Source organism: Rhipicephalus microplus, chromosome X (genome assembly GCF_043290135.1).
Source record: "Rhipicephalus microplus isolate Deutch F79 chromosome X, USDA_Rmic, whole genome shotgun sequence".
NCBI lineage: Eukaryota > Metazoa > Arthropoda > Arachnida > Ixodida > Ixodidae > Rhipicephalus > Rhipicephalus microplus.
The window spans coordinates 293,254,933-293,275,025 of record NC_134710.1 but is presented as its reverse complement, the minus strand read 5'-3'; the positions used below and the strand labels follow the sequence as shown (position 1 = coordinate 293,275,025).

The window sequence follows — 20,093 nt, the reverse complement described above, 5'->3', positions numbered from 1 at the left end:
TCGTTTTGAATGGTTCAAAAGGAATAAACTGAAAATAAAATCTAAAAAAGTGAAACTTTGTGGTATTTTTATCATCTAATTGAATTATACCTAGAAACCCCTCTGTTTACCTAAGCGATACTCAAATTCACTTTACCTCTAGTACAATGTTTCTCGGGGTCGAACTTGAGCATTTAAAATTTAATTCACATGTTCTGCAGCCCACGTGGAAAGCTGCATATGCTATTTGAATCTTGCTATAAAAGTTCACCCCTTTTTTGTTTCAAGATGTTGTTGTCACTTTACTACGCTTTCTTTCACAGCAACATGATCTATTGCATTTCATCATGGGGAAATACATATGCCACTCATTTATCACCCATCCAACATCTTCAAAACCGAGCATTGAGAATAATAACGTTCAGTAGCTTCATGTTCAATGCATCATCCTTACTCTATGCACATAGAATTTTATCGTTTCAGAAGCTGGCCAAATAATTTCTCAGCATTCTTATCTACAAATATGTGAATGGAAAACTTCCCATTTCTTTACTAAACTCAAGTCAGTTTTCTTAGGTGTCATCTACTCGTTTGGCATATGCTAATAATTTCCTTTTACCCAAACCCAGGACCAATTATGGCAAATTTACCGTAAAATTTTCATGTGTATTTTTGTGGTATTCTTTACCTTTGGAGATAAAAAGTAGATCTCTTGTAATGTTTCAAAAAGGCTTGCGTTTGCACTTACTAAATTCATAGTGCTTAATTTTTTAATATTACACAGTGTACATGTTATTTAATTTTTTTGTTCCTTTGTGTTTATCTGCATTTTTTGTATACATCGTGCTTATCTGTATTTTACATATCTCAATTTAATTTCCTTACCGCCGTAATGTTTGATATTATACTGAATAAAATGTGTTTATCTACACATTCCGTATATCTTATGTTCGATATTTCGTATTTATCTATACATTTATATATTGTTAATTTTGTATTCTACCACTGTATGATGTTGCGTTGTATCTCGAATTTATTTTTTTTTAGGAGGTCGCACTCACAGTCCTGCAACTTTGAGACCTCCTTCTGTATTTTTCTTCAACACATGCAATTTATCACTTGTATTTCAATTTCGAGTAAATTTTATTTACTGTACGAAATCTCGTCGCACTCGTATTGCGGCAAAGTTGCCTTTGCAACTTCGCTATAGTCGAACATCCCAGAGACAAATACTGTCAACGTCTGATTGGAAGAGGCCTTTTCAGGTAATTCAATATGCATTCATCATTGTCGTATTGGGGAAAAGCTGCCTTTCATGCTACGGTCGCAAATGCATTGTCTCAGGAAAGCCCTGTGCTATCGGCCATGCCATGCTGAATGCGCTGGTTCTCATCAGGAAAGCCCTGGTTTCTACATGGAGATGATAGATGTGGTAGAGGTGGGGGCTTAATTAATTCTGTTTTGGACCTAAAATTTTGGGCAGGAAGTCTGAAAAATCAGATGGTGAAGATTTTTATCATCCAAATTTTAGGTGTTTTTATATATTGAGAGCTACGAAGCATATTTGGGACTCTATAGACTTGAAGGGAACACACCCTTGTTCACCACGTCAGTTGGGCTACCAGAGAAGTCGAAACAGAAGGAGAGGCTAAGGAAATAGCATCTTAGCCTTTCACGGGTAAAGTGTCATTGGCATCACTTTTACTTCGCCAAATCATGTACCTAAATGCAATTCGGCCTCTGCATTGCCTCATTCCTGATAGAACAGTTATGAAACACCACCCTGCGAGAACTTCATCAGCCTGGCGAAAAGAAACACTTTCATGTTGCTATCTCATAAGAATATGCTTAGGAATCTTCTACAACTTCACTTCCAAGGATTCAAAGAATATTATAGAAATATTTGAATACACACTCATACTTCAATATTCGAATTTGATTCGCATCCAAAATTTTGCCATTTGTGCAGCTCTAATATGCTAATCATAGACAAGCATTTTCATGTATCAAAAGTTTTTTCTACCTATTGTTTCAAAGCAGTTGCAAATGAAGGTTGTCTAAAGTTTATTGTGGTTTTGGAAACATAAGTTCTGCCAATAATTTCACCTGTTTTTTTGTATTTCGTAGGGCTTTGAGTTTGAATGATGGCTCTAGTTCAAGATATCGATCAAAGATATCAGGACATCTTGCCAAAACACCGGAACCACCCGAGACGCCAGAAATTCACAAGAGTCTGTACCTTCTAAAGACGCCGGAGCTTCCTAAGACACCGGAACTTCCTATGACACCGGTACTTTCCAAGGCACTAGAACCCCTTTCACCTTGTTGCCCGACTTCACAGTCCAGGTATGTTATGGCTTACCAAAAGGAGTAATCGTATGTTATCTTTAGCTTACTTTGTTTTTCTTTCATGCAAGGTCTATATACTGTGTAAACCACAGAAAAAGATGGCTGAAGAGTGTCATAGCTTACAGATAACATAATTGTCAAGTTAAGGTATTGAGTATTTTATTGATGTTCTTGCCAACCATCGTAATTTCTGAAGGCACGTATTTTACTTGAGAGGAGCGTGCGGTTGAGTCTGCGTAAAATCCTATGCCCATTTTAGGTAAAATAAAAAAATTTTAGGCTAATAGGTAAAATCTGGTTGCAACGAGTTGGCAACCCACTCTCAATTGAGCCAAATACGGGAGGTATTCACTGACTGATTGAAAGTAAGCATCGATGATTTTCTTAATTCTCTATCTCCATACGCTTAGCTGGGTGCCCCGTCGCGGTGGTCTACTGGCTAAGGTACTCCGCTGCTGACCCGCAGGTCGCATTTCCGATGGAGGCGGAAATGTTGTAGGCCCGTGTGCTCAGATTTGGGTGCACGTTAAAGAATCCCAGGTGGTTGAAATTTCCGGAGCCCTCCACTAAGGCGTCTCTCATAATCATATGGTGGTTTTGGGATGTTAAACCCCACATATCAATCAAATCAATACACTTAACTGGGTGCATTCTCCTGCATACTTTCTTAATTTAGACATGAAAATGTTTCACGCCGGGGACCACCACGGCTCCGTGACGTATTTCCATTGTGGATATGACGTAAAATATTTACTAACCGATTGCAAAAAAACAAAACGAGAAGGAGAAGTCTTACAGCGGGCCGTCCAATCAGCGAACGTGCGACGCTAACCAAAGGGACTCTTCTCCTACATGTGATCAGCGAGTCGTTTATATTCATCGTGTACCGCTGGCAGTCTTCGAAGTTCGTCAACTTCAGCGTAATTTCGTCATCAGTATCGAGACAGCACGATTGGCACACGCTAGGTGCGCTTCTTCTAAAGGTCGTCGTGCCGTGCCATCCCGCGCGTTGCTGTGTGCACGTGCCTCCACTTGGCTTGGCCAAAGTGCGTATAGATCTTTTATAGCGTGGTGGCTTTACTGGGCATGCGCTTATCTCAGGATTTCGGCGCTTTGTACCTCTTGTGCTTCCACCGTTAGTTTGCTTTGAAGTTACAGTAGTTAAGGTGTAGTGTACACGTATCCCGAAGAAGTATGGCCACTAGCGTGGGCTCGGTCTTAGAGAGCCTCAGGGCCGCGTTATCCGTCGCCGCTGCACACGCATGTTTGTACAACCATGGCGCCGGGCGTCAAGCGCAGTGTGGCAAAAACACAGTACTGCTCTCAAAGTGGCAGCACCTTATTGCCTGCGTAAACACCAAAATGCAGTATACATGTAGAGCCTGTTGCAAAAGGGGCGGTCGGAAAGCAAATTTGCTTATCCACGTCATGGGTGAGGCCTACTACACAAGATGCCGCGAGCCAACTCCGTGGGCAAAAGTGATTCACGATGACATCGGGACAACAGGGCCTGGTCACTCGAGTGAGGGCAAAAGTTCGCTCGCGTCGGCTTTAAGAGATACGGGTCGGTGTAGTATGACCACGTGCAAAGACACCGCATGGCTCTTCAGCCTAGCATTCGAAAGGGGCAACAAAAGGTGAGCATTCGCCACGCGCGCGAGGCGCCGTTGGCGAACTCTGATGAGTCCCAAACAATAGGAGCCGACGGACGAAAAGAAATGCGTGCTCGCCCTATGTCGTCCCGGAGAGATCTTTCTCATTCCTGACGCGCCCAAAACTTCCCGAGAGACTTTGCGCATGGCGCCACAGTCGATATCCGCTACCGGATGAGAGGGGTTACTTTGACTCTCGCTCACCCAGCGCGACAGATCGTCGAGGAGGGGAGAGTTATGTCAGGACATAAGAATGCAAAAAGAGGCGGCAAGGCCCGTGCACTGACGGCAGGCTAGCCCCAATTCCCACAGCTCCCTTTCCTAAATTCGCCCTTAACGGTCTGCAAAGGCAACTGGGTGTCACCCATGCAGTTAAAATTACACTGCTATGAGCAACAGCTAACCTCTGCCTAGCCCTGTAACTGCTGCTAAAAAAAATATGACAAGGGAGAAAACATTATAATAAAAGAAACACACGACACTAACGTGTATCCAAAAAAAAAAAAAAGAGCAAAAAAAGTAAGTCTAGTGTTCGTGGTGCTGGGGCGGGAAAGCTTCCACGTTGGTGCATACACTATTTTGATATGTGTTGCTTCTACATATCACACGGCCTATCTGACTTTCGAACCACAACATTAATCATGTCTGTAAATGTATGCATGTTTGTCTAGGCGAGATTTGGGCTCAGCTTGAGTGCTGTCTGTTTTGTTTAGGCTAAAACTGCCATCAGTAGAAGCTTGCTGGGCTACTTATGCCTTTTATTATTATTATTATTATTATTATTATTATTATTATTATTATTATTATTATTATTATTATTATTATTATTATTGGTGATGCAATAGCAAACGTCCTCAGCTACACACTTATTGCTGGTGGCTCGTGTTTCAAAGGTGGCACTTGTGTAACTTCAGCTAAATTTCTCATTTCTGTTTCGTGAGGTTGTGTAAATAAATTTCCAAATAGTTTTTAGCGTAACGTCCACAGAAGATTACGTAAATAAAGGTAGAGTGCCAACATCCGTGATTCATCTCTGGAATTAAGGCAGATGTTGCAACTTGACAGATTCCTTCTTGCCATCACATATTAAAAATGTCGGCACTTTAAGCCCCGTCCCCAGCTTTCATTGCAGCCGTACGAACACTTCCGTTGCACTTTAAGCGGCAGAGTCCAGAGACACAAAATACAAACATGCATGTGCTCATCGGAAAAAGAAAGAAAGAATGAAAATTTTGCAGTACAGCTCTGTTCATGCAACATTGTCGTTACTCGTCAAAGCAAGGTACACAAAATATGTGAGTAGTAGTTACTCATTTTTTTTTGCAAAAAAGTATAGGTTAGAGGTGTGCAAATTAGGCAAGAATGCAAATCAGTAGTAAATGCAGCAATCCAAGTCGAATGATATGTGATGCAATTCATATCCTAAATAGGGCAGTCAGTAAATACAGAGTTTAGGTCGATCTAATTCAAATCAATCCAATCCACATCCAAAACAGCATGGTCTACAACCATTATAGTGAACTAGATTATACTCCAGTGGCAGAACCTGCCAGGCTCCCGTGTCCTCATTTTGCATGGATGCCACGAGATGGCAACACTTACATGATTCCTTGCAGCTTTGACTACGATGTCAGACTATCGCAGGCTCCTTCAAACTTTCATCTGTGGCTACTCTTAAAAGCCAACTGCAACAAATTTTACTTGGGCGTAAACGGTCATAAAAACGTAGTATATATACGATAAGTTACGATAGCGACAGTGAAAAATCTTGCAGTCGCATATTTAATTTGTAATTGGTGCTCTAGTGGCCAGCAACCAGATGACGCGGAGCTCTGGTGGTGTGCCCAGGCGAATCCGAAAGAACAGGATATGACGATTACTACAGAACGTCGCCGCGTCGCTCCTTGTGAGCAAGCTTCCGTGCTTGCTGAATCGCTCCCTCCTGCGTGACGCTCGTCCGTGAGTGGCTGACTCAATGCAGCACGTTTGAAACCCGTCTGTGTGTTTGTGCTGCCTTGGCACAGCCAAAAGACAGTGCCTTCTTCGAAATGCGTTTGTGCTGCATTGAAGTCGACGGCAAGTCAAGCTCAAGTCGAGCAGCATTTCTGAATACGGGGGTCAGACACTGCAAACCCACCAGTGGGAAGCCCAGACCAGTGTTCAACAAGACATGTTCACGCAGCTTTCTAAAGTTAACACAGAAAAAACACACACACTAAGGGGCACGTCCGCGATGTGCATGCTCGCGGAGCGCAGAGCAGACGATTTTTTTGTCATTCACGTCACTTTCTGTCAGCTGTAATGGCATCGTTTTTTTTAGTTTCGGTCTCAAAAACACTGTAGTTTGCAAGTTTTTTTCTAAGGTAAGCATTTGTATTTCGAAGGCAACATTTGGCAGGCAGCACTACCTCTACCTAGACTACCTATATATTGACTTTTTGCGGAGTGCCAAATTTGTTACAGTTGGCCTTTAACTGGTGCGTTTGCTTCGTGGTTCTTCCGAACATCAAACAGCTGACTTCCTCACTGCCTGACTTAAGGGTTTTATTTTGGCCAGATATACATATTTTGTCACATTTACCGCACGCGCTCAAGACATTCTGAGTGCGTCTGGTAAATATGATTACTTATTTTATGTGGAGCGCGTGATTTTTTTTTACCACTCAAGGGTTTGTTTCAAGTGCACATAGTTTTCCAAGCAGGCGTGGCGGTCATGGAATTTGCTTTTAATCATCACGGAAAACCTGGAAATGTCAGGGAATTCAGAGATATCAAATCGGTAGACACTCTGGCCTTCCCCTCCCTCTGAAGGCTTGGTATCGAATCGGCATGGCGTGGTCGCATAGGGTTGGCATACGTAAACCATAGCTGTTCGCTCACTTTCACCACGTATGTCACTGCACTTACTACTTGATGCACCACACCTTTCTCCTATCGGGCACGCTCACAAATACTTTATCACCTACATCAGACGAAAGAATGATGCACCTGCAGATGAACCTGCAGTGCACATTTCTCTGCTATTTCAGTTTATGCTGCTTCGTGTGCATTGAATTTAAAAAGTCTGGCTTTAGCAATGTAAGTTTTATGCGTGGTTGTCGGGAAGCTGAAGCACTTTTTTTTTAATGACATTAGGGGTTATATCGATTAACACTACACCTGCCAAAGGAGGACACGACAGGGTGCGTGCCGCACCTTCGCATGTACCATTATAGGTATAGGCGAGAGAGACAGCATTTCGAAAAAGAAAATAAAAGGGTGCTATTTCCTGCCTCCCGTCGTAGAGGCATGGCTCGGTATCTTTGGGGATGGGCTATGAGGAAAGAAAGATGATACCGGTAGAAGAAAGGATAGAAGATAGCTAGAAGGAGAGAGTAGAGGCTGCAAAAGCAATGGCTTTTCCTCATATAGGGATAACCAAAAGCGCTTGCTAGCATGAGATACATGTGTGCGGAACACGATAACCAGACACATGAGCACGAATGAGCTGCACAAATATTCCAAGCGCATCAGCACACATCACTAATCAGAAGTTTGCACTTTTTATAAATTACCGGAGAAAGCTGTTCTCGGCAGTGGTGATGTGGACGTGTGAGAAAACATTGAAGGAACTGTACCAGGCATGAGCCTGGCGCACTTCAGGGAGTTCCCAGTAATCTCATTGTCGAGAGGCCGTGGTAATAGTTTGCGTCCCAAAAATTGTTTGAGGGGATCATGCTGCGCACTATAGAAACAAAGTCCTTTCTTTTCACTGCTGCAACCTACTGAACGGCAAGCCTCTTCTCCTTTGGAAAGCAGTGAAATATGACATTGTCACAGCTGTTGATGTTCACACAGTTGTATGCTGTACAAAAAGGCAGCATTTCAGTTGTATAGTAATGTCGAAACCTTGGTGTGTGCCTGTTTAACTAATAACAAACTGTACGATGAATAAACAGTGCACACCAGAATCAATTAGTAGAGAGAACCCTCCACAACAGCTTAGCAGGCTGCACCGACGGAATCACAGAACCGAGCATGGCGTGGTACCTGGTTGTACCGGTTGGCCAATGCTCTCTTAACGCTTGTGAGAACAAGACAGGTCTGAGTTTTCATTTGTATATTATAAATACCTTGATGCTTCAATCTCAGAAACAATCACAATGTTGTCGATAGTATTGCTGGTACTTGCTACCCACGAAGTTTCAACTAATCCAAAAACCGCTTAAGCTTCCCTTTAAGCAAAAGCTCGGTGGGTGTCTTTTTCCTGTTACGCTGTTAGGTGTGTTGCGGTATGTCATCAATAAGCTATCAATGTTTTCCTAGAAATATATAATTATACGTACCTGACAATTTGCTTTCTAACAGTTCTTTGTACGAGCACGTTTCACGGTCTTCACGGTTCGTTCGGCTGCACCATTTGAAGCTGCATGACAAGGGGGAGTGGAAATGTGTTTCACACTGTTGGTGGCCATGAAATCCGGGAACTTGGCAGAGATAAATTGTGGCCCATTGTCGCTTACTACTGCTTCTGGGAATTCACAAGCTGCAAAAGCGTTCCAAAGCTTTTCAATTGTCTTTGCTATTGAAGTGGAGAGCATTGGCCACACTTTAACCTGCTTAGATAGGCATCAACAAGGACAAAAAGCACATTTGCCAACAGGTTTGTGTAAATTCTACATGGATGCGTGCCCGACATTAGCTGGATAACTGCATGGTTGAAGTGGTGCTAACTGAGTTGCAGGTTCACTGCCTGGCATATTTTGCACTCCTTTGTGTAATGTTTTATGGCTAAGTCAATTCCCGGCCACCACGCAAAGCTGTGGCAGTAGCATTTTCATACGACTTTTACTCCAAGATGTTTATTATACAGAATGTCAAGCACACAATGCCTCAGAACTTCAGGAATAACAGCCAAAATTCGCCATGTACGCTGCAAAAGTCAATGCCCAGCGTTGCATGCACAGTGCGGCCAACATTAGTATAGGTTTTTCTTCCCTCAAAATGCTAAGTGGTGGCTGTTGGTCTGTGTGAACTGGAAAGTCTCTACCATAAAGATAGCATTGAAACGTTTTAAGACTAAATATCAATGCCAACACTTCTCGTTCACTCTGTGCGTACTTCACTTCCCGCAACTGCGAGGGTTCACGAAGCGAACGTGATAGGCCTTTCTTCTTCATTGAAAGTTTCATGAAATATGATTATGCCTAGCCCATAGGAAGATTCGTCGCAAAGCACTCCTATCTGTTTGTCACTGTCAATGACATGAGTGCTGCTAACGAGCATTTGTTTTGTATCCGCAATAACATCGCTGCATTCCTTCGCCCACAATCATTTCTTATCATTTTTTAACAGCTGATACAGTGGCTCAGCAATGGTAACACAGCTTCTCAAGAACCTTGAGTAAAAGTTAAGTTGAGTAAATAAGTTTTTAGTTTGCTGACATTGATGGGCTCAGGCATGTCAACAATTGCCCTGATTTTTGCTTCTGTGAGATAAATCTCTTCTGCGGTCACTGTGTGGCTCAAATAAGTCACTGATTGTTGAAAAAACCAGTATTTTTCAGCATTCATCGTGTAGTATGACCACGTGCAAAGACACCGCATCGCTCTTAAGCCTAGCATTCAAAAGGGGCAACAAAAGGTGAGCATTCGCCACGGGCACGAGGCGCCGTTGGCAAAGTCTGATGAGTCCCGAACAATAGGAGCCGATGGACGAAAAGAAATGCGTGCTCGCCCTATGTCGTCCCGGAGAGATCTTTCTCACTCCTGGCGCGCGCAAAACTTCCCGAGAGACTTTGCGCATGGCGCCACAGTCGATTTCGCTACCGGATGAGAGGGGTTACTGTGACTCTCGCTCACCCAGCGCGACAGATCGCGGAGAAGGGGAGAGTTACGTCAGGACATGAGAATGCAAAAAGAGGCGGCAAGGCCCGTGCACTGACGGCAGGCTAGCCCCAATGCCCACATCTCCCTTTCCTAAATTCGCCCTTTACCGGTCTGCAAAGGCAACTGGGTGTCACCCATGCTGTTAAAATTACACTGCTATGAGCAACAGCTAACCTCAGTCTAGCCCTGTAACTGCTGCTAAAAAAAAATATGACAAGGGAGAAAACATTATAATAAAAGAAACACACGACACTAAGCTGTTTAGATTTGTAGATGACTACCTTGTTTTGGTAAAAAACGATCCGGGTATGAGCACGTTAGTGACTGTTTTAAAAGCTTTTAGAAAAAATGGGTGTGGTGTACAGTTTACCTTTGAGGCGCCAAAGGAACGACGCATTCAGTTTCTGGACCTAAAAATTAATTTGTCTCCTTTTCACACGTGTTGGATGTACCGCCCTAGATCAGAAAAACCATTGCTGAGCTATCATTTGGCACATTCGAAGATAGTAAAGAATGGGATTGCAACTTCTTGCATCAAAGCTGCCCTCATGAAATCGTGCGTACACTCAATGAATGAGAGTGTTTCTTAGTGAAGTCAGTTTTCGGCAGTGCAGGGAGTTTGTCTTAAAGGTAGTCTACGTATGTTCTATCTGTGGGTGAAAGCACACAAGTGCTGCTGAATGCCGCTCAGGCAGAGATGAAATGAGCTGGCATTCTCAATTGCACGTAAGCCACCTGGAGAAAGGAGCAGGAAGGTGGGGGTGGGGGGCAGGAAATGTGTACTTTGACAAACTGGGTGTTGTCGCTCAGGGTTGCGGCTAACTTCACAGGGGATCAGCAGATTGTTCATGCTTTTGTACGCATTGTGTTCTCATCACGCAGTTTGCATTATAGCCAGAGACGGCATGAAGGTCACTTGGCTCACCGCAACATCTGTGTTTCTTAAAACAGTGGGTTGCTAACCTTACTTCTTATAATACTGTTATTTGTTGCTGTCACATTCATTGCTTTGCCTTTGTTGTGAAACTGGCTTTTGGCATGGAACCCGCCGCGGTGGCACTCAGCAGCTGACCCGCAGGTCGTGGTATCGAATCCTAGCCGCCGCGACCAGATTTTCGAGAGGCGAAAATGCTTGAGGCCCATGTGCTTAGGTTTAGGTGCACATTAAAGAACCCCAGGTGGCCGAAATTTCCGGAGCCCTCCACTACGGCATCTCTTGTTATCATATGGGGGTTTTGAGATGCTAAATTCCAATGATTACTATCACTTTTGGCATGAATGTAAAGAAGTCAGTACAAAATGTAAAAAAAGTCAGAAAAGCACTCAGTCATTTACAGTCGGAACCCTTTATAAAAGACACTGATGTAAGGGACAAATAGGTATGAGAGACGCCAGTGTGACTACTTTGAAATGGGTGTTCATGAGAAAACGCATACGTAGTACTCTATTTATAAGATAGCTCATATAAAGGACCAAATTTGCCCCCCCCCCCCCCCTCTTCCCCCCCGGTACACGCCTTTTATGAAGGAGTTGAACTGTATATAAAAACATTGCAGTTGTTTTCACACATGCGAGGCTACTTTTACAGCCCTCTGTTCAAGTAAACTACTTCTTCTAGTGGTTTTTTTTTTTTTGTAAACAATTTTTAGACTAATTTTGTATTTACTGCCTGGCAGCTCTGGGTGGATCGTATTATGACAGTATATATTAAAGGTCCGTTTACATTTTTTTTGCAGTAGTTGTATTTGATTGTACTATATATTCACATGTCAATACATGTGTCTTGTCATTTCAGTTTCCAGTGGCGGAGGAGTTCTATAGAAAAAAAGTCTGCCACCTTGTCTGGGCTCGAGGCTTCTCTTGAAGCTGCTGAGCAGCCTTCTCGAAACTTATCTCAGCGATCAAGTGCTTTAGTCCTTGGAACACACAGTGACCCTGTAAGTCAGATTATGCTAATCTCATGTCAATCCAAGCCTTCATAAATGTTCAACGAATCTGCATACAATCATATCAGACTAAAATTTGATTTGCTATGCTTTATTTGAGTGAATATCCTATTGCTATAGCCTAACCTCTTCGTCACAAAGTCTCATCCGACTTGAAAGTGCCTATATTCATCTTAAACATACACATAGATATTGACAGGAAAAAAATCATGATCAGGTATACGATAAAGAGACAGCAAAAAAAGAAAAGGAAAAAGGTTAAGCGTGTGCCCAACAGTGGGTCCAGTCATGAGCCATCTATTGGTCACTGGTTTAAATGTTTGTTCCGATGACTCTATTCCTTCATGAGAATTGCACATGGGCCCATATGTAGCTACTTTGGCTGTAATTTTTCCATAGTAAAAGGACTGTCTGCTCTCCTTCGGTTGGCCATAAAGAAAGCCTTACTAAAGGAAGGCTCACAGACACACAGACAGAATCACTCACAGATGTAGCGCATCTGTCTATGTCCGTGTGTCTTACTTTAGTCCATTTTCACAGGCCAAATAAATATCTACATATCTATTTGTCTATCTAGCTGCTACATCCAGGCACTCTCCTGATTGCCTTCTTAACTTTATGTGGACCAACAATGGCACGGGAGTGAAAGGGGGTTTGTTCAATATGACTGTCTGGTCCTGACATCAATAACATGAAAATCCTGTTGTGCACGTAGTCTAGCCCTTTCCCAGTGGTGGTTCAACTGCACCAATTGTGCCACTTGGTACTATTTCATATCCTTGCGCCTTGCTGTGCACATTCGATTTCAGTGTCCGCCAATTTTGCCCAAGTTCACTTGTTCATTTGTTTACAAGGGATCGACCCATTTATGTTCACATAGCATTGGGCCAAACCTAATCTTGGTCGAAACAAACACAGCTAAAGCTTCTCTATAGTGCCGCCGATGCCCTCACTTCATTCCAGCGATGTGCTTTTCATCGTTGTACTGAGCCTAACGAAGTCTCTGTGCCACTACATGTCTCTTGAAAGTTTAGCATGCCAATCTCTCATGATGAAACAAGCGCAAAAATACACACACTCAGAGAGGACACAGTCTGTGTCCTGTCTGAGTGTGTGTATTTTTGCGCTTGTTTCATCATGAACCTTTACCAACACGCCCAACTGGCAGTCATCCTAAATTCCAATCTCTCTTATTTGTTAGGGAACTTGCAATAGCATGTAGAAGAGTTATCTTTTTTCGTTTGCGAGTCACTGTGTGCACTGTAATGTAGCCACAGCAGCCAAGGGGCAACTGGCATTGCATGCTGTAAACGACGTCATCACGCAAATGAAGATTCTGCAGTGCAAAAGTTTGATAATTTGCAAAAAAAAGAGCACAATTCTTAATCGTGCTGCGTAACATTCTTCGGTGTGCCAACAGTAAAGCTAAGCCCACATGCTCCTGTAAAGAGCATCTGGCACGATCTGGTGCGACTGCTGCTTGTGGCGCGTCTTAATTGCGAAACCGATGTAACGTTGTAGCAAGCCAGCACTCGTAGAAACTGAGCCGTGCAGTCAGGCACGAATAAAGAACAAGTGCTCTCATGCTTTATAAACGTTGTTATAGCAATCAGCTGGTGTTGTTATCCTCAATCGTATTTTTGTTCCAATAGGCATCGCGTCGCCTCCACGTGGCGTTCAACTTTTTTTTTTGCTTTTTGTAGTTATACTGTAATGTACTATTCTTGGTTTGTCTCAATATATTTTTTCGAGCAATTAGTTCAGAATGTACGTGTCACGTCATCTGTTCTCTTAAATGTATTGCTGATCTTGTTATGTCACCTTTGATGCTCTATAGCACCTGTAATGTATTCTTTTTTGTTTTCCCTCCTACAATAATGACCATTGGACACCGTAGGTATCTGAATAAATAACTTAAATGAATAAATAAAATTGGCAAAAAAACGTCAAAGCCTTCCCAGCTTGCAAATATTTTTAACGTATTCCCTCCCGCACTTGTTCATAACTACGCTTGCAAGTGTGCTCACTGCAGCCACCGTTTATTCGGAAATACCAAATTGATGAACATTGAGCAGCACTGCCGTGGGAATTTGTTGCTCATAACTGCAGCATGTGGTGGCTCATAAAGTTTGAAGTACAATGCAAAACTGTAAAATAAGAAATCAGACTGGGTGTAATGGCATTAGTCCTCAGCACTTGCTGGACTCTAATACATCCTTCTGGGACCCAGTTTAAGGACCCCTGTAAATGTCACATTCAAGAAAAGGGGATTGTAAAGGGTGACACCCCCCTCCCGCTCACCCCCAAAAAATAATGCCGATGGCACTTCTTCTGCGTAACCAATCGGATGTCATCTGGCCTGTTTGCGGGACGCGAAACTTATTCCCCAACTGACTGAGTAGCACAGGAACTCGTAATTGTACCTTGATAGTGTAGTATCGTAAGGGCGAAGAATAAGACGATGCATGGCCAGAACAAGAAGGAACAACAATGTTTATTCACGAGGCTGCTGTCTTGGTTTTAATACCCTGGCCCGAGGCCGGAGCATGCGCCGTGGCGAGGGGTGGAGGCACGTGTTATCGGTATGTTCTTCGGCGCGTGCACCTGATAATCTACGATATATCACTTCCTCCCCTTTGAGCTAGAACCTATCCGGCGGCTTGCGGGCACGGGTGGAGCGTCGGAGTGGGAGTGGTTCTGCCGTGGACCTTGGACTTGCTGGCTCGATGCCACCGCCAGACGCTTCCTCACCAGGCTCGGACAGACCGGCCTGAAGGGCTTCGCTGCTAGTTGACTGGATGCCGCTGGATGAGAGTGGCAATTGCTCCATGGCCATTGGCGTTTCGCACGGTTCTTTCTTAACCGGTGTCGACGAGTCGCGTGGTCGTACTTGATCGACGTGTCTACGTTGCACCCCCCTTGGCGTGTTAACGGTTAACAATCGCTTGCCTTCGACTGTTGTCACGGTTCCGGGTAGCCACCTTTGATCTAGCTGACTGTACTGTCGACTCCACACCTCCCTTCCTGGTGCAAACTCTTTCTTTCCAGAGTTCGGAACTCCGTTGACGGTAGCCTCCCTCTTCGCCCCGTCTTCCTCTGCCAGGTAGGTGCTCAGGCGGGTCCGTGGTTGGAATCCAAAAAGCCTTTCCGCGGGCGACTGCTCCTCTCGGGTCGGTGTTGTCCTGTAACGCAACAAAAATTTGGCAAGCCGACTTTGCAGCGTTCCCACCCGATTTTTCTTCAGGCCCTCCTTGATGGTGCGTACTGCCCGTTCCGCCAAACCGTTGGATTGCGGGTAGTATGGGGCCGTCGTTACGTGGCGCACCCCATTTTCCCGGAAGAACCGCGCTGTCTCTGCACTGGTGAACTGCGGACCATTATCCGACACGACAGTCCGTGGTATGCCAAATCGCGCGAAAATGCCCCTAAGTGTGTCTACCGTAGTCGCTGCTGTCGCCGTCTTCAAGGGCACTGCTTCGATCCACTTAGTCTCGGCGTCGACGAGGACGAAGATCATATGCCCTTCCACGGGACCAGCAAAATCCACGTGTAGGCGGTACCACCGTCTGTTGTTCTTTGGTCAGTTTGCCGGGACCTGCGCTGGGGGCATGGGCAAACACTGCACGCATTGGGGACACCGTTTTGCAAGCATTTCAATTTCACCGTCTAGCCCTGGGTACCAGAAAATTGAGCGCGCGAGGTTCTTCATGGCCGTCATGCCTGGGTGCGTATCGTGCAACTCTTTCAAAACAAATTGCCGGGCAGCTTTAGGCAGAACCACACGGTGGCCCCAGTAGAGTATCCCGTTACTCACGGCCAATTCATGCCTCCGTGCAAAATACGGTTGGTACTGCTGTTCCTCTGAACCGAGACGCCTTGGCCAGCCTTGCAAGATCCAAGTCTTCACTTGCTGAAGTACGTCATCTTTGCTGGTGTGGTCTGAAATACTCTGCGCAGACAAAACAAAATCATCCATAGCCTGCGCATGCAGGACATATTCGGCTAGTTCATTTTCCCAGCCATTATCGCGAACCGGTAATGGCAACCGGCTTAGAGCGTCGGCATTTGCATTTAGCTCTCCTTTTCTGTATTCCAAGTCGTATTGATAAGCTGCTAAGAGCAGCGCCCAACGTTGAATGCGGGCCGCTGCCATTTGCGGAATGGGTTTATCTGGACCTAGCAAACCAGTCAGAGGCTTGTGATCGGTCACCAGAGTGAACTTGTTGCCAAACAAATAATCTCGAAATTTTACAACGCCGAAGACCAGCGCTAGTGCCTCCTTTTCCAATTGTGAATAATTACGTTCCGCCGACGTTAGAGTTCTCGAGCGGAACGCTATGGGATGATCCACTCCTTGTATGCGGTGCGACAAAACTGCGCCTATACCCTCGGCCGACGCATCACACTCAAGCCGCAAGGGTCTTTGGGGGTCGTAATGCACAAGAAAGTTCGCCCTTCTCATGGCGCGCTTGGTTTCTTGGAATGCTGTTCTCTGTGCGGGCCCCCAACACCACAGTGCTCCTTTAGACAAGAGTCGGTGTAACGGGGCCAAAGTGGACGACAAGTTCGGTAGAAATTTGGAATAGTATGTGACCAGTCCTAAGAATGATTTAAGCTGGCTTACCGAAGTCGGTGGCGGTGCCGCTAGCACTGCTTCCAAATTGTCCTGCAGTGGGTGGAGGCCTTTTGCATCGATTCGGTGCCCTAGAAATACCACTTCTTTCTTCCGGAAGTGGCACTTCTCCTTGTTCAGTGTTAGGCCGTTCGCCCGAAGTCGTTCGAACACTTGCCGCAGTATCGTTGTGTCATACTCTTTTTCTGCTACAATAATGTCGTCCAGGTAAACTTTCACCCCTGGTATACCCTGCAGCACGGCTTCTATGCGCCGCTGAAACAGCGCAGGCGCTGAGGCAATGCCAAAAGCCAAGCGGTTGTAGCCGAAGAGGCCTTTGTGTGTATTCAACACAGTTATCTTCTTAGCATCATCATCCAGGGGAAGCTGGTTGTATGCGTTTCGTAAGTCGAGTGTGCTGAACACTTCGCCTCCTGATAGCGCCGCAAAGATGTCGTCAATTTTCGGAAGCGGGTACTGCTCTGTTCTTGTCGCTGGATTAACTGTTAGCTTAAAGTCCCCACACAGCCGGATGTCTCCGTTCTTCTTTACTACGGGCACGACCGGTGTTGCCCATTCAGCCACGCTCACTGGGGACAGCACGCCCACTTCCACCAGTCGGTCAATTTCGGCGGAGACTTGCGCTCTCATGGCATACGGGACTGTCCGAGCCTTCAGAAATCGAGGTTGCGCACTTTCCTTGAGGTACAGCTTCACCGGTGGTCCCTTACAGCATCCGAGGTTCTCAAAGAGGTCCGGAAACTCGTCAAGAAGTGCGGTTAGCTGGCTGTCGGCGTGAACAACATTCACCGACGACGACGTGCCTTCTACTAGCAACATGCCTGCTTTGCGAAATTCCTCTATCGTGTCCCTTCCGCACAAAAGGGGCCCTCGATGGTCCACTACTATCAGCGAACTGCTCACCGTTACTGGTCCAAGCTGTACCTGCATGTCTTCCTTGCCAACGACCGGCAACGGTCCCAGGAAACATGAAAGGCGTAGTGGAGTTTTTTGCAGAGCCGGCCACCACTTGCGATGCTTCTTGTACAAGCTTTTGGGAATCACGCTTACTGGTGATCTAGTATCGACAATCATTCGCAGCCTACGGCCTTCCCACGTTAAGGTGCGCTCGATTGGCTGCACCAAGTGCTTATTGGCGGAACTGTGTGCAACGAGAGCATACAACCTCTCTTCTTCGCTTTCACATTCGGTTCCGTCGACAGCGAACATTCCTGACCTGGGGGTGTGGGGTCTTTTGCAAGCCCTAGCAAGATGCCCTCTTTTACCACATTGATGGCATATGGATCTGCGATGTCGACAGGACGCCGTTGCATGCGCCCCTTTGCATCTGTCGCATGAAAGGCTGCAATTCTTCCTCCACTGTCTGCCTTGTTGCTGTATCACGTTGACGCCGCCACCTTCGGTCCGGGCGTATGAAGTACGCATGCCCCGAGCGTCTTCGTTCGCTTTCTCAGAAGCTAAGGCGAATTCTTCGGCTTCTTCACGAGTCAAGTTCTTGCGGCCCAGCAGGCACCGGCGCGTTTCCTCATCCCGAATCCCACAAACGATTCGGTCCCGCAACATACGGTCCAGTGTCGCCCCGAAATTACAATTTACGGCCAGTCTTCTCAGTTCAGCAATGTAGTCCCGGACGCTTTCTTGCTCATCTTGTTTTCGCATAAAGAAAGAATAGCTTGCTGCTATTTCGTTTGCCTGAGGGTTGAAATGTTCTTCCAAGCATTTCACAACGTCATCGTACGTCAAGGAGTTGATGGCGACCCCCGGCTGGTGCCCTTGCAATATCCGGACGACACTGTCACTCAACGATGAAACCAGTAGGGCCCGGCGTTTCGCTACGTCGGTAATATCGTTGCCCTCAAAGTAGGCTTCCAACCGGACACGATACGTGCTCCAGCTACTCACGGCGTCGTCGAAGGCAGGGGGTCGGGATCCCATTCTTCTGGTCTCAGCGTCGGAGTGCAATTAACCGGATCCCATCCTCGTCGCCACTGTAGTATCGTAAGGGCGAAGAATAAGACGATGCATGGCCAGAACAAGAAGGAACAACAATGTTTATTCACGAGGCTGCTGTCTTGGTTTTAATACCCTGGCCCGAGGCCGGAGCATGCGCCGTGGCGAGGGGTGGAGGCACGTGTTATCGGTATGTTCTTCGGCGCGTGCACCTGATAATCTACGATATATCAGATAGCATATATCGTAAAACTTCATTAATTCAAACTCGGTTAATTCAAAATCCAACTTAATTCGGAATACATACCTGCCAAGTCTTCCAGATTACCCGGGAGACTCCCGGATTTGCAACTTTTCTCCCAGTTTTACGGGTCATGGGAAAATTTCCCGGAAATCCAGTTTTGCCTCACGTGTCCAGTGCTTTGTCTGGCCACTCGAGCAAAGTTGTCTGGCCAACTAGTAAAAAGGGTTCCTTTTTTTTTATGATAGTAGCAAAGTTCAACTCAGTTCAATGTACGTTTTCGAGATACGAAAATAGCGCGGGAACATGCGGCCTGCTGAGTAGGAGTAGCGAAATTGTGCAGGGCTATGGAGTTTTTGAAGGTCACGCACATTAATGAAAAAAAAAAAAGAAAACTTCATTGTAGTTGAGGGAGGGTAGTGACCCCGTGGTACGGTTGATGCTTTTGCTGGCTGTTGAATATGTCAGCATTCCAGGAAGCGATGATGGCGTATTTTGAATAGCTTGTGCCGCAGCACACGCGAGAGAGAGAAAAAAGTCACAGCTTTGCCTGAAAGGCGAAGCAATGAACGCCATAGCAACAAATTAAAAGGTCACGCACAGAATGGAAAGCAGATTGAAACATGCCCTGTGTTCCTCACGCACAAATGACACACGAAACGTACTCACAGGTATGGATGCATACTAATAGGCATCTGAAAAGCACGGGCTTTTGCAAACGGAGACTGCAATGATTGCAGTGACCTGTGTGCACCCGGTAACTACAGCAGAATCGTTTCATGTAAAGACTGAGGCCAGCCAAGGCGTACGACCTTCCCCTCCTCGCCGCCACGAGATAAGGGCGCATGATGGAGCGTTGCTCCCCTTTTCTAAGCCGGGCAAAGTATACGTAGGAGGTTAAAGCGGGTGCCGCCATGCAATGTGGCGACGCGCGCTCATTGTGCCATCTTGCTGGTAATGCTGAAAACACAATTCCCCCCCGAAATGCTTGTGAGCAGCGGTAAGTGGTAGATATACGTAGCTTGCCGTTTGGGCGGTGAAGGATGTGCTCTGGAGTGGCTCAGTGGTTAACGCCTCGCTTTCACGACGCAGAGGTCCCACGTTCGATTCCGCGGGCCGGAGTATTTTTCCGAATTTTTTTTTTTTGTGTTTTCATATATATAGATACGTATACATATACGGTGCATGACATCATCGTCCACGCCCACGTTGACGCTGTAGCCGGTGGCAAAATCCAGGCGAGAGTGTCCATATAATTGCTATTGCAATAAAAAAAAATTGAGTAAGGAGAGAGCCAGTGCCTCCGACTGGAGCGCTTGCTTGATGTGACGTGGCTGGGCGAGCGCGCATTTGCCAACGAACGCACGCAAGAAGGAATGCGGGGTCCTCTTAGTGGCTGATCCATCGTCCGGACCCTTAGGCATGCGAATGGTGGGGGTGCGGCTGTTAACCTTTGGGGTGGGAAGGAGCGCATAG

The 20,093-nt window shown here is 45.7% G+C and overlaps 1 protein-coding gene across 11 annotated transcripts in view; it reads left to right on the top strand.

The window, feature by feature from the left end:
• Mps1 (dual specificity protein kinase monopolar spindle 1) overlaps positions 1-20,093 on the top strand; it is a 183,488-nt gene that overhangs the window by 47,644 nt on the left and 115,751 nt on the right. For all 11 annotated transcript variants that reach the window (XM_075879352.1, XM_037413840.2, XM_075879344.1 and 8 more), the window contains 2 exons: positions 2,107-2,325; positions 11,643-11,784. In XM_075879352.1, the coding sequence (XP_075735467.1) occupies positions 2,107-2,325; positions 11,643-11,784 (361 nt within the window). The remainder of the gene's footprint in view (positions 1-2,106; positions 2,326-11,642; positions 11,785-20,093) is intronic.